Raw genomic sequence first — 13,128 nt, 5'->3', positions numbered from 1 at the left:
TCATTGTCGTGTCAGTATCTGGTGCCCTGAGGTCGATGCCAGGTGGTCTTCCGTTTTTTTAATTCTTATTGTTTCTTGTGGGTTTTTTACAACTGAGTGGGTTGTTGACCATTTCAGAGGTTAGTTAAGAGTCAACCACATTTTGTTGGGTATGGAATCATAGGCCAGACCAGGTAAGAAAGGCAGATTTCCTTAATGTCCTAGTGAACCAGATGGCTTTTACGAATATCCGATAGTTTTATGGTCACCATTATTGATGCTAGCTTTTTATTAACTGAATTTAAATTCCACAGCTACCGTGGTGGGATTTGAACTCACGTCTGGATCGTTAGTCTTGTAACAACCACTATGCTACCATTCCCTTTGAAGTTAGGAATCTTCAGCTCTGACTCATAAGAACATAAGAAATAGGAGCAGGAGTAAGGCATTTGGCCCCTTGAACCTGATCTTGGTTGATCTGATCTTGGCTTCAATTCCACTTCCCTGCCTGCTCCCCATAACCCTCAAGTCCCTTATCTTTCAAAAATCTGTCTATCTCCATCTTTAAATATATTCAATGACGCAGCCTCCACAACTCTGTGGGGTAGAGAATTCCAAAGATTCACGATCTTCTGAGAGAAGAAATTCCTCCTCATTTCCGTTTTAAATGGGCGATCCCTTATTCTGAAACTATGCCCCCTAGTTCTAGGTTCCCCCACGAGAGGAAACTTCCTCTCTGCATCTACCCTGTCAAGCCCCTTCAGAATCTTATATGTTTCAATAAGATCACCTCTAAGTCTTCTAAACTCCAATGAGTATAGGCCCAATCTGCTCAACCTTGCTTCATAAGATAACCTCTTCATCTCAGGAATCAACCGCACGAACCTTCTCTGAACTACCTCCAATGCAAGTATATCCCTCCTTAAATAAGGAGACCAAAACTGTACTCAGTACTCCAGGTGTGGTCTCACCAATGCCCTGTTCAGTTGTAGCAGGACTTCCTTACTGTTATACTCCATCCTCCTTGCAATAAAGGACAACTTTCCATTTGCCTTCCTAATGCTGTACCTGCATGCTAACTTTTTGTGTTTCATGTACAAGGACCCCCAGATCCCTCTGTACCTCAGCATTTTGTAATCTCTCCTCATTTAAATAGTAATTAGATTTTTTATTTTTCCTACTGAAGTGGATGACCTCACATTTTCCCACTTTATACGCCATCTGCCAAATTTTTGCCCCCTCACATAGCCTATCTATATCCCTTTGCCGATTCTTTGCGTCCTCCATACAACTTTATCACCTATCTTTGTATCATTAAATTTGACTACATTATATCGGTCCCTTCATCCAAGTCATTAACATAGATTGTAAATAGTTGAGGCCCCAGCACTGATCCCTGTGGCACCCCACTAGTTACAATTTGCCAACCTGAAAATTACTCATTTATCCCGACTCTCTGTTTTCTGTTAGTTAGCCAATCCTCTACCCATGCCAATTTATTATCCCCAACCCCGTGAGCTCTTATCTTGTGCAATAATCTTTTGTGTGGCACCTTATCGAATGCCTTCTGGAAATCCAAATACACGACATCTACTGGTTCCCCTTTATCCATCCTGCTCATTACATCCTCAAAGAACTCCAGCAAATTTGTCAAACATGATTTCCCTTTCATAAAACCATGCTGACTCTGCTCGACTGTTATGATTTTCTAAATGTCCTGCTGCTACTTCCTTAATAATGGACTCCAGCATTTTCCCAATGACAGATGTTAGGCTAACTGGTCTATAGTCTCTTGCTTTCTGTCTCCCTCCTTTCTTAAATAGGGGTGTTACATTTGCGGTTTTCCAATCCGCTGAGACCTCTCCAGAATCCAGGGAATTTTGGTAGATTACAACCAATGCATCCACTATCTCTGCAGCCACTTATTTTAAGACCAGAGAATGCAGGCCATCAGGTCCAGGGGACTTGGCCATTTTTAGTCCCATTAGTTTGCCTAGTACTTTTATCGAGTGTTAGTTGGACTCCTGCAAGAAGGTGGGGGTGTGTGGTCAGGCGAGATTTGGGCGGTTATAAATAAAACAAACTTAATTGGGTTGGGGGGTGTGGTGTCATGACATGACCTTTTCTAAAGACTTTGTAAGGAAAAAGTTTTGTCCCACCCATTGAGCTCTTTGATACCTGTCTAATCATTTATTACTCACCCTCCCACTCCCGGTTGACTACATGGAAGTGGAAGATATCGAGAGTTGGGACAAAAGTTGACCGGCAGATAGACGCATGCTCACTCTGCTCCGTGCAGTCCATGTGAATTGGCTTGGACGTCCAGAAACCAATTGCAATCTCAAAACATGCAAAAAGGAAACAGCAACAACTTGCATTTATATAGCGCTGTTAATGTAGTAAAATGTCCCAAAGTAAGTGTTATTTGGCCTACTGGGAAGAGGGGGCCTGGTCTCTGAGGGAGTGATAGTGTTCCTCTTGGTCATCTGTAAGGATGTGCATGAAATTAATTTTTTGTATAGTGTCAACCCAGAGTGTCTTAATGAGCATGAGCCACAACACAAAACTAATCACAGTTCTCCGCTAAATTGACAATTTCACTCAGAAGCTGTAAAGGTAGATTGTGTGGGAAATTGGGGGTAAAATCACTAATTTGATGGTGAGTGTTCTTTTGAAGGTGTAGTCGCGCTCATTCAAACAGAGAGAGTCGAGACATTTATCTGTCTGTCCTGTGCAATACCTGATAGGGAATTCCTTGTTGCTTTCCACAATGCTACCATTCCTCACTTGATGAGAAGATCAGTTTTACCCTACTCTATCCGAGCAGCCATCTCTAACCTGTGAACGCTTGGTACTGCTGTAATATTAATTGTAAAGAGAAATAGTCAGACCTGCCACCCTCTGGCCAGAATGAGCTAATATGGAATGGTCTAGAAAGAATGAGCAGCACTCAGAAGGTTGCCCCAGTCCACATCTCCGAATCTCTGCACAACTTCCTTTACAATTATGAAAGAACCAAAAGCTACAGTTAGCTGATTTAGGCATCATTGTAATATTTAGTGTTTATTTTGATATTTGTGTTTTTTAGAGGCTAAAGGTAGTGCACAAAGGACTTCCAAGCGACTGGCTGAAAAGCGACAGAAGGAGCAGGGTGAAGATTCTACAAGTACAGGTGCCTCACTACCTTTAGCTGCTGCCATTCCTCCTCCGCCTCCTCCACCACCACCTCTTCCATCTTCCAGTCGCCTGGTGCTTAAAACCCCTCTGAAAGATGAGACCAACCTCCACACAGTAAGTAACCAACCTCAAAAAGAAGCTATATGGTTGTGGATAAGTGATGAGTTTGATGCATGCTGTGCATTTTTTTTTGGTGGGGGGGGGGAAGAGGAGGAGAAGAGAGAAGGACACTATCACCAAACTGAAAGCTCTCTATACTAACCCATTAGAGAGAATAGTACATTTAGTCAGGAGGAGCTAGGAAGCCCTGCGTTTTTGACTTTTGAAAGAAAAACTTGCATGACCTCAGGATATCCCAAAGCACTTTACAACGAATGAAGTACATTTGAAGTGTAGTTGCTGTTGTAATGTAGGAAACTCGGCAACCGATTTGCAGACAGCAAATTTGAGACCTATTCCCTGTCTTGCAGAGAGAAGTGATGGTCTCGGCGACCCCAGATCTGCTGGAGAGTTACGGACTGGCCAGATTAAATCAACGTTGTAAAAGGTGAGAGGAAGGTGCATTGAATTTGAAGCATGTTACTGCACTTTGGAATTAGAATCCTGTATTTTGCTGGCGCTTCTCCCAATTCTCTTTAGCCTGCCTGCTGGTCAAGTGTTAGTTTATTGTGTGACAGGCGAGGACACCTTGCACCCTTGACTGAGAGCCCCACTCTGACTGCCCAATGACACTGACTGAGTGTGGCAACAAGAGGAAGTGAGGCGTTTTAAGCTTTTGTCATTGTGAGCCTTGAAGACCTTGTGTAAAATTTAAATCAATGTTCACATTTATTTTCCATATCACAAGTTGCTGATACTAGCAGATATTGATGCTCTGATTATCCACCAACGAGACAGCATATGTGGTTGTGTTAGCGAAAGGGCATGGAGGAATGTTGCAGCAAAAAATTAGGTTCAGATTCTTTCTTTGTGATTTAAAAAAATCCTTCATTGTGTTAAGTATTCGATATTCTGATTGAATAAATATTCCTCTAAAAGGGAAGGACGAAACTCTTCGGAAAACATTTTGGAGAGTATAGTTACCTGTGGTTATTTCTGTAAAGGCGTGCCAGACATTGAGATCATGTATCCTAATTTTTAAAGAAAATAAGATGAAAACTGGGATTTCTAGTGTACAAAGACAATGCACTGCGTTTGCCAAACTAACATACACCACTAGTCACTGCATTGTATGAATAACTCCCATTATTGCTCCAATATAGACACTCAGACCATCATGAGGTAAGAACTCTTTACTATATGTAGCGGTATTATAAATCTGATCCTGAAGATGTCCTTGATTTGGTACTTCTAGTGAAATCATAAAAGATGTTATTTTAGAATTTCCTTATATATACTGAATAGAGGAGATCTTCACAAATACATCTATGATCTTGCTACACAGAATGATGGAAATTCTCACTTTCATATGTAAGGTCCGAGTTCACATTGAGCATGGTGATGATAAGTGCCATTGCCTTGACTAAGAAAAGTGTCAGTGTTCTGGATATTAAATTCAATTGTGGGCATATGCAGCACAGAATGTGTGTTCATTTTCAGCTTTACCGAGATCAATGTGTAGAAATGTTCCTGGTTGAGCAACTAGGGAAAATGTAGGTGAGGTCATCCCCATTGTAATATATCTCTCACAAAATAACATCTCCATTAATGGATGGTATTCACTGTGAAATGTACCTAAACATGTTGCCATAGTTAAATCAGCAGCAAGGAATATTGCATAAAAACTGAGCATTGGGTTCAGGGTCTGTAACTCCTGTGCCTGCACAATCCCATGTAATTTGATAAGTTTCATGTCAAAGTCAAGTCCTCAAAAGTTTGACCCCCAAATACTCTGGAGATCTTGGATTGAAAGAGAATAGGGGTTTTCATGATGTCTGAAGATGCCTTTAGTTGGAGGGGTTAACAGGCCACTAAGTACTGACAGAATTCCAGTATGCTCGAATGTGAACTTTTATTGAGCAGTTAACCAGAGTTGAACCTATGGCCATCTGATTTACACAATTCAGTGCCTTTTACTCATTAGACCATCGGGGGAACTCCTTGAAACGTTCTTATCTTTACAAATGGGGATCCCTAGAGGATCACCACAGAAGTTTCCTAGTATATAATAGGGGTCTAGAAAATTCAATCCTTCAAAACTTCATCCCCGTGTGGGATGTAAACTTGTTGCACAAACCTCTGTTACCGCCTTTCCTTTTTCCCCATCAGCTCAACTCAAGGTACTTAGAAGCAGACAGGCCTGATCGGTTTCTTGTTTTCTTATCAATTCAACAAACTGCAGCCCTTGTTGGCAAAGTTTTCATACCTTATCTGATGAAACAAAAAATGGAATGGTATTTCATAACTGAAGTTCCTGTCTAAGCTGCTGTCTCTCATCCGGCTCAAAGTTCTAGTGCTACCCTTTCTCTTGCGTTTGAGAAGGAATGTCATTTCTATTAAGGGGATGTTGACATTTTTAATCCAGTTTCTATTGTGCATGAGCCTGAAGCACCATGGGTGGCCCAGCTGCGCAGGGAGGGAGGAAGAGTGAAAGAGCAATAGTGGTAGATAATTCGATAGTTGGGGAACAGACCAGCGCTTCTGCGGCCGCAGACATGACTCCAGGACGGTATGTTGCCTCCCTGGTGCCAGGGTCAAGGATGTTACTGAACGTCTGCAGAACATTCTGAGAGGGAGGGTGAACAGTCAGGGGTCGTGGTCGATATCGGCACCAATGACAAAGGTAGAAAGAGGGATGAGCTCCTGCAGGCAGATTTTATGGAGCTAGGAAAAAGCAGGACCCAAAAGGTAGTAATCTCCGGATTACTCTTGCTGCCACGTGCTAGTGAGTACAGAAATAGGAGGATAGCGCAGATTAATGCATGGCTGGAGAGATTGTGCAGGAGTGAGGGCTTTAGATTCCTGAGGCATTGGGACCATTTCTGGGGAAGGTGGGACCTGTACAAGCCCTTCAACAGGTCCGGGACTAATATCCTCGCGAGGGGAGGGGGTAGTTTGCTTGTGCTGTTTGGGAGAGTTTAAACTAGCTTGGCAGAGGGATGGCAATCTGAGAGATTCAGAAGGGAAAGATAAAAAGCTGGAAATGAAAGGCAGAAAAATAGTAAGCGAATTTGGATGACAGAGGAAACAAAGGCTAGAAAATAGACAACAAGAAAGTTTGGCAGTGCTCAATGGTATATATTTCAAAGCAAGGAGTCTCGGGAATAAGGCAGATGAGCTGAGGGCACAGAGTATGATATAGCTATTACTGAGACATGGCTGAAAGAAGGGCAGGAATGGCAGCTCAACATTCCTGGTTACAGGGTTTTCAGACGGGATAGAGAGGGGGTTGAAAAAGGAGGGGTGGTCGTAGTATTGATTGCAGAAGGAATTACAGCTGTGATAAGGGATGATATAGAAACATAGAAAATAGGTGCAGGAGTAGGCCATTCGGCCCTTCGAACCTGCACCGCCATTCAACAAGATAATGGCTGATCACCCACCCCAGCACCTCCCCCCCTCCCCACAACGCTCCACACACCCCCGACCCCCCCGCCCCCCCCCCAGCCGCAAGGACCACATCCAACTCCCTCCCGAACACATCCAATGAACTGGCATCAACAACTCTCCGCGGCAGGGAACCCCACAGGCCAACAACTCCCCGAGTGAAGAAGTCTCTCCCAATCCCAGCCCCAAACAGCCTACCCCCCCATCCCAAGAGCGTGCCACCCCCCGGCTCCGGACCCACCCAACAACGGGAACACTCCCCCCGCACCCAACACGCCCCGTCCTGTCAGAACCCTTCCCAAATGCTGAACACCCCCGGATGTCGCGCCCCCAGACCCGGCCACCCCGGAGCCATGCCCCCGCGACGCCAACCACACCACATCCACCAACCGCCATCTGCACAGTCAACCCGTCCACCCCACTCTGAACACTCCCCGCACCGAGGCACAGAGCCCCCAGGCCCGCCCCTCCAACACACTTTGCCCCCCCCCCAGACCTTCGCTGCAATGTGGCCCCTCCTGTGCCCCGCCCTGGGTTTCTCCGCCCCCCACCTCCACCACTCTTCCCTCTATCCCCCTCTCCCCTCATCTTCCCTTCCCGCACAGGCTCCCATCTTGGGGACGGTAACCTTCTGAGGCAGGGAATTTTAGCCCCCAGCGTGGAAGTCCTGCTCCTGCAGAATTGGCCTTACCACCCCTCAATGGAAGTGGAGTGCCATTTCCCACACTCCACTTCCTTTGGGGGCAGTTAACGGGGCACGACTGGATGCTCCTGCGACAGTTGGAACTGATGCTCTCCACTCTCCCGTCCTGTGACAGTTGGAACTGGTGCTCTCCACTCTCTGTCCTGTGACAGTTGGAACTGGTGCTCTCCACTCTCCCGTCCTGTGACAGTTGGAACTGGTGCTCTCCACTCTCTGTCCTGTGACAGTTGGAACTGGTGCTCTCCACTCTCCCGTCCTGTGACAGTTGGAACTGGTGCTCTCCACTCTCTGTCCTGTGACAGTTGGAACTGGTGCTCTCCACTCTCTGTCCTGTGACAGTTGGAACTGGTGCTCTCCACTCTCTGTCCTGTGACAGTTGGAACTGGTGCTCTCCACTCTCTGTCCTGCGACAGTTGGAACTGGTGCTCGCCACTCTCCCGTCCTGCGACAGTTGGAACTGGTGCTCGCCACTCTCTGACCTGTGACAGTTGGAACTGGTGCTCTCCACTCTCCCATCCTGTGACAGTTTGAACTGGTGCTCTCCACTCTCCCGTCCTGTGATAGTTGGAACTGGTGCTCGCCACTCTCTGACCTGTGACAGTTTGAACTGGTGCTCTCCACTCTCCTGTCCTGTGACAGTTGGAACTGGTGCTCTCCACTCTCCCGTCCTGTGACAGTTGGAACTGGTGCTCTCCATTCTCCCGTCCTGTGACAGTTGGAACTGGTGCTCTCCACTCTCTGTCCTGTGACAGTTTGAACTGGTGCTCTCCACTCTCCTGTCCTGTGACAGTTGGAACTGGTGCTCTCCACTCTCCCGTCCTGTGACAGTTGGAACTGGTGCTCTCCATTCTCCCGTCCTGTGACAGTTGGAACTGGTGCTCTCCACTCTCTGTCCTGTGACAGTTGGAACTGGTGCTCGCCACTCTCTGACCTGTGACAGTGGGAACTGGTGCTCTCCACTCTCCCGTCCTGTGACAGTTGGAACTGGTGCTCTCCACTCTCCCGTCCTGTGACAGTTGGAACTGGTGCTCTCCATTCTCCCGTCCTGTGACAGTTGGAACTGGTGCTCTCCACTCTCCCGTCCTGTGACAGTTGGAACTGGTGCTCTCCACTCTCCTGTCCTGTGACAGTTGGAACTGGTGCTCTCCACTCTCCCGTCCTGTGACAGTTGGAACTGGTGCTCTCCACTCTGACCTGTGACAGTTGGAACTGGTGCTCTCCACTCTCCCGTCCTGTGACAGTTGGAACTGGTGCTCTCCACTCTCCCGTCCTGTGACAGTTTGAACTGGTGCTCTCCACTCTCCCGTCCTGTGACAGTTGGAACTGGTGCTCTCCACTCTCCCGTCCTGTGACAGTTTGAACTGGTGCTCTCCACTCTCCCGTCCTGTGACAGTTTGAACTGGATATGTTAGAAGGATCAATCAAATTAGGCCATATGGGTTGAACCGAAGAACAAAAAAGGGGCAATCACACTGTTGGGAGTGTACTATAGACCCCCAAACAGTCAGAGGAAGATAGAAGAGCAAATATGTAGGCACATTTCTGAGAAATGCAAAAACAGTAGGGCGGTAATTGGGAATTTCAACTACCCTAACTGGGATAGAATGAGTGTGAAAGGTATAGAGGGAGCAGAATTCTTAAATGCATTCAGGAGAACATTTTTAGCCAGTGCATAGCAAGGCCAACAAGAGAGGGGCGGTTCTGGACTTAGTTTTAGGGAATTAAGTTGGGCAGGTGGAAGGGGTATCAGTGGGAGAGCATTTTGGTGGTAGTGATCCTAATTCAGTTAGATCTAGGGTAGATATGAAAAAGGACAAAGAGACTCCGGGAATAAAAGTTCCCAATTGAGGAAAATCTAATTTTACTAAGCTGAGATGTGATTTAGCCAAAGTGGACTGGAAACAGCTACTTGAAGGTAAATCAGTGTCAGAGCAGTGGGAGGCATTGAAGGAGGATGTAGTGAGGATTCAGAGCAGGTATGTTCCCTTAAAGAAAAAGGGTGGGACTAACCAATCTAGAGGCCCCTAGATGTCATGGGGCATTCAGGGTAGGATAATGGAAAAAAGGGAGGCTTATGACAGATACTGAGGGCTTAATATTACAGAAGCCCTGGAGGAGCGAAGAAAGTGCAGGGTGAAATTAAAAAGGAAATTAGGAAAGCAAAGAGAGTGCATGAAAAAATATTGGCAAGTAAAATCAAGGAAAACGCAGATGTTTTATAAATATGTTAAGAGAAAGAGGATAGCTAAAGAAAGAATAGGGCCTATTGGGGACATAAAAGTAACCTATGTGTGGGGGCGGAAGACATGGGTATGGTTCTAAATGAGTACTTTGCGTCTGTTTTCACAAGAGGGACAATGCAGACATTGCAATCGGGGAGGAGGAGTGTGAAAAATTAGATGAAATAAACATAGTGAGAGAGCAAGTATTAAGGGGTTTAGCATCTTTGCAAGTGAATAAATCACCAGTCCCGGATGAAATGCATCGCAGGCTGTTAAGGGAAGTAAGAAAGGAAATAGCAGAGGCTCTGACCATTTTTCAATCCTGTCTGGCTACAGGTATGGTGCTGGAGGACTGGAGGATTGCTAACATTGTACCATTGTTTAAAAAGGGAGGAAGGGATAGCAAGTAATTACAGGCCAGTCAGTCTAACCTTGGTGGTGGAAAAATAATTGGAAAAAATTCTGAGGGACAGGATAAATCTTCATTTAAAAAGACGGATTAATCAAGGACAGTCAGCATGGATTTGTTCAGGGAAGGTCGTGTCTGACTAACTTGATTGAATTTTTTAGGAGGTAACAAGGGACGTCTGAGGGTAGTGCGTTTGATGTAGTCCATATGGATTTTAGCAAGGCTTTTCATAAGGTCCCACATGGCAGACAGGTCACGAAAGTAAAAGCTCATGGAACCAAGGCAAAGTGGCAAGTTGGATCCAAAATTGGCTCAGAGGCAGGAAGCAAAGAGTAATGGTCAATGGGTGTTTTTGTGACTGGAACGCTGTTTCCAGTGGGATCCCGCATGGCTCAGTGCTGGGTCCTTTGCTTTTTGTGATATATATCAATGATTTTGACTTGAATGTAGGGGGTATGATCAAGAAGTTTGCAGATGCTACAAAAATTTGCCGTGTGGTTGATAATGAAAGTTGTAGACCGCAGAAAGGTATCGATGGACAGAACAGTGGCAAATGGAATTCAATCCGGAGATGTGAGGTAATTTGAGGAGGGTTAACAAGGCAAGGGAATACACAATAAATGGCAGGACACTGAGAAGTGTAGAGGAATAGAGAGACCTTGGAGTGCATGTCTACAGATCCCTGAAGGTAGCAGGACAGGTAGATAAGCTGGTTAAGAAGGCATATGGGACACTTGCCTTTATTAGCCGAGATATAGAATACAGGAGCAGGGAGGTTCTGCTTGAACTGTATAAAACACTGATGAGGCCACAGCTAGAGTACTGGGCTCAGTTCTGGTCGCATTACTGGAAAGATGTGACTGCACCAGAGAGGGTACAGAGGAGATTTACGAGAAGTTGCCTGGACTGGAGAATTTTAGCTATAAGGAAAGATTGGATAGGCTGGGGTTGTTTTCTTTGGAACGGAGGAGGCTGAGGGGAGACCTAGTTGAGGTGTATAAAATTATGAGGGTCCTAGATAGAATGGATAGGAAGGACCTATTCCCCTTAGCAGAGGGGTCAATAACCAGGGGCCATAGATTGAAAGTAAGTGGTAGGAGGTTTAGAGGGGATTTGAGGAGAAATGTGTTTACCCAGAGGGTGGTGGGGGTCTGGAACTCATTGCCTGAAAGTAGATGCAGAAACCCTCATAGCATTTAAAAAATACTTGAAGTGCCGTAACCCACAAGGCGACGGGCCAAGAGCTGGAAAGTGGGATTAAGCTAGCTCTTTGTCAGCTGACACAAACACGATGGACCGAATGGCCTCCTCCTGTGCTGTAAATATCACACAGCTGTCCCTAATCTGACACTCATCCCACGCAGAGGCACCATAGGACAGCTTCTGTGGGAAATGAAACTCGTGTCACACTGATGTAGTCGGGGCTGCTCTGCTGAGGTTTGGCTGATGCACATTGTTGGGCAGATAGAGGAAACTTTATTCTGTGTCTGGCTATACCTGCCCTGGAAATGCTTGCTGCATTCAGGCACTGGGTACCTGAAGTGGGAAAGGTTTCACTTCCCTGCACAAGACAGGAGATCAAAATCTAAATTTCTAATATGAAATAACCATACTCGTTTTATTGACAACTGTGTATTTTTAGTCACTTTATGGATTTACTTTTAAATGATGTGTTTGTAGTATTGGGGATCTGAAAGTTTCTGAGAGTGACCACAGCATTCAACCTGTCAAAAGTATCCACACTGAGCTGCTGGCTGCAAACCATTTTAAGAGGCTACGTTCAACAGGCGTCCATAGGTACGTAGAAAGCTTTTATAGAAACATAGAAAATAGGTGCAGGAGTAGGCCATTCAGCCCTTCTAGCCTGCACCGCCATTCAATGAGTTCATGGCTGAACATGCAACTTCAGTACCCCCTTCCTGCTTTCTCGCCATACCCCTTGATCCCCCGAGTAGTAAGGACTTCATCTAACTCCCTTTTGAATATATTTAGTGAATTGGCCTCAACTACTTTCTGTGGTAGAGAATTCCACAGGTTCACCACTCTCTGGGTGAAGAAGTTTCTCCTCATCTCGGTCCTAAATGGCTTACCCCTTATCCTTAGACTGTGACCCCTGGTTCTGGACTTCCCCAACATTGGGAACATTCTTCCTGCATCTAACCTGTCTAAACCCATCAGAATTTTAAAAGTTTTCTATGAGGTCCCCTCTCATTCTTCTGAACTCCAGTGAATACAAGCCCAGTTGATCCAGTCTTTCTTGATAGTTCAGTCCCACCATCCCGGGATTCAGTCTGGTGAATCTTCGCTGCACTCCCTCAATAGCAAGAATGTCCTTCCTCAAGTTAGGAGACCAAAACTGTACACAATACTCCAGGTGTAGCCTCACCAAGGCCCTGTACAACTGTAGCCACACCTCCCTGCCCCTGTACTCAAATCCCCTCGCTATGAAGGCCAACATGCCATTTGCTTTCTTAACCGCCTGCTGTACCTGCATGCCAACCTTCAATGACTGATGTACCATGACACCCAGGTCTCGTTGCACCTCCCCTTTTCCTAATCTGTCACCATTCAGATAATAGTCTGTCTCTCTGTTTTTACCACCAAAGTGGATAACCTCACATTTATCCACATTATACTTCATCTGCCATGCATTTGCCCACTCACCTAACCTATCCAAGTCACTCTGCAGCCTCATAGCATCCTCCTCGCAGCTCACACTGCCACACAACTTAGTGTCATCCGCAAATTTGGAGATACTACATTTAATCCCCTCGTCTAAATCATTAATGTACATTGTAAACAACTGGGGCCCCAGCACAGAACCTTGCGGTACCCACTAGTCACTGCCTGCCATTCTGAAAAGTACCCATTTACTCCTACTCTTTGCTTCCTGTCTGACAACCAGTTCTCAATCCACATCAGCACACTACCCCCAATCCCATGTGCTTTAACTTTGCACATTAATCTCTTGTGTGGGACCTTGTTGAAAGCCTTCTGAAAGTCCAAATATACCACATCAACTGGTTCTCCTTTGTCCATTTTACTGGAAACATCCTCAAAAAATTCCAGAAGGTTTGTCAAGCATAATTTCC

The 13,128-nt window shown here is 45.7% G+C and overlaps 1 protein-coding gene across 2 annotated transcripts in view; it reads left to right on the top strand.

Moving 5' to 3' along the window:
• The window catches only part of LOC139268849 (mitochondrial fission regulator 1-like), a 61,070-nt gene that overhangs the window by 45,268 nt on the left and 2,674 nt on the right, over positions 1 to 13,128 (top strand). For both annotated transcript variants that reach the window (XM_070887618.1, XM_070887617.1), the window contains exons 4-6: positions 3,068 to 3,270; positions 3,627 to 3,703; positions 11,717 to 11,833. In XM_070887618.1, the coding sequence (XP_070743719.1) occupies positions 3,068 to 3,270; positions 3,627 to 3,703; positions 11,717 to 11,833 (397 nt within the window). The remainder of the gene's footprint in view (positions 1 to 3,067; positions 3,271 to 3,626; positions 3,704 to 11,716; positions 11,834 to 13,128) is intronic.

This window comes from Pristiophorus japonicus, chromosome 8 (assembly GCF_044704955.1).
Source record: "Pristiophorus japonicus isolate sPriJap1 chromosome 8, sPriJap1.hap1, whole genome shotgun sequence".
NCBI classification, from domain to species: domain Eukaryota; kingdom Metazoa; phylum Chordata; class Chondrichthyes; family Pristiophoridae; genus Pristiophorus; species Pristiophorus japonicus.
This window is presented reverse-complemented; position numbering and strand designations above follow the sequence as displayed.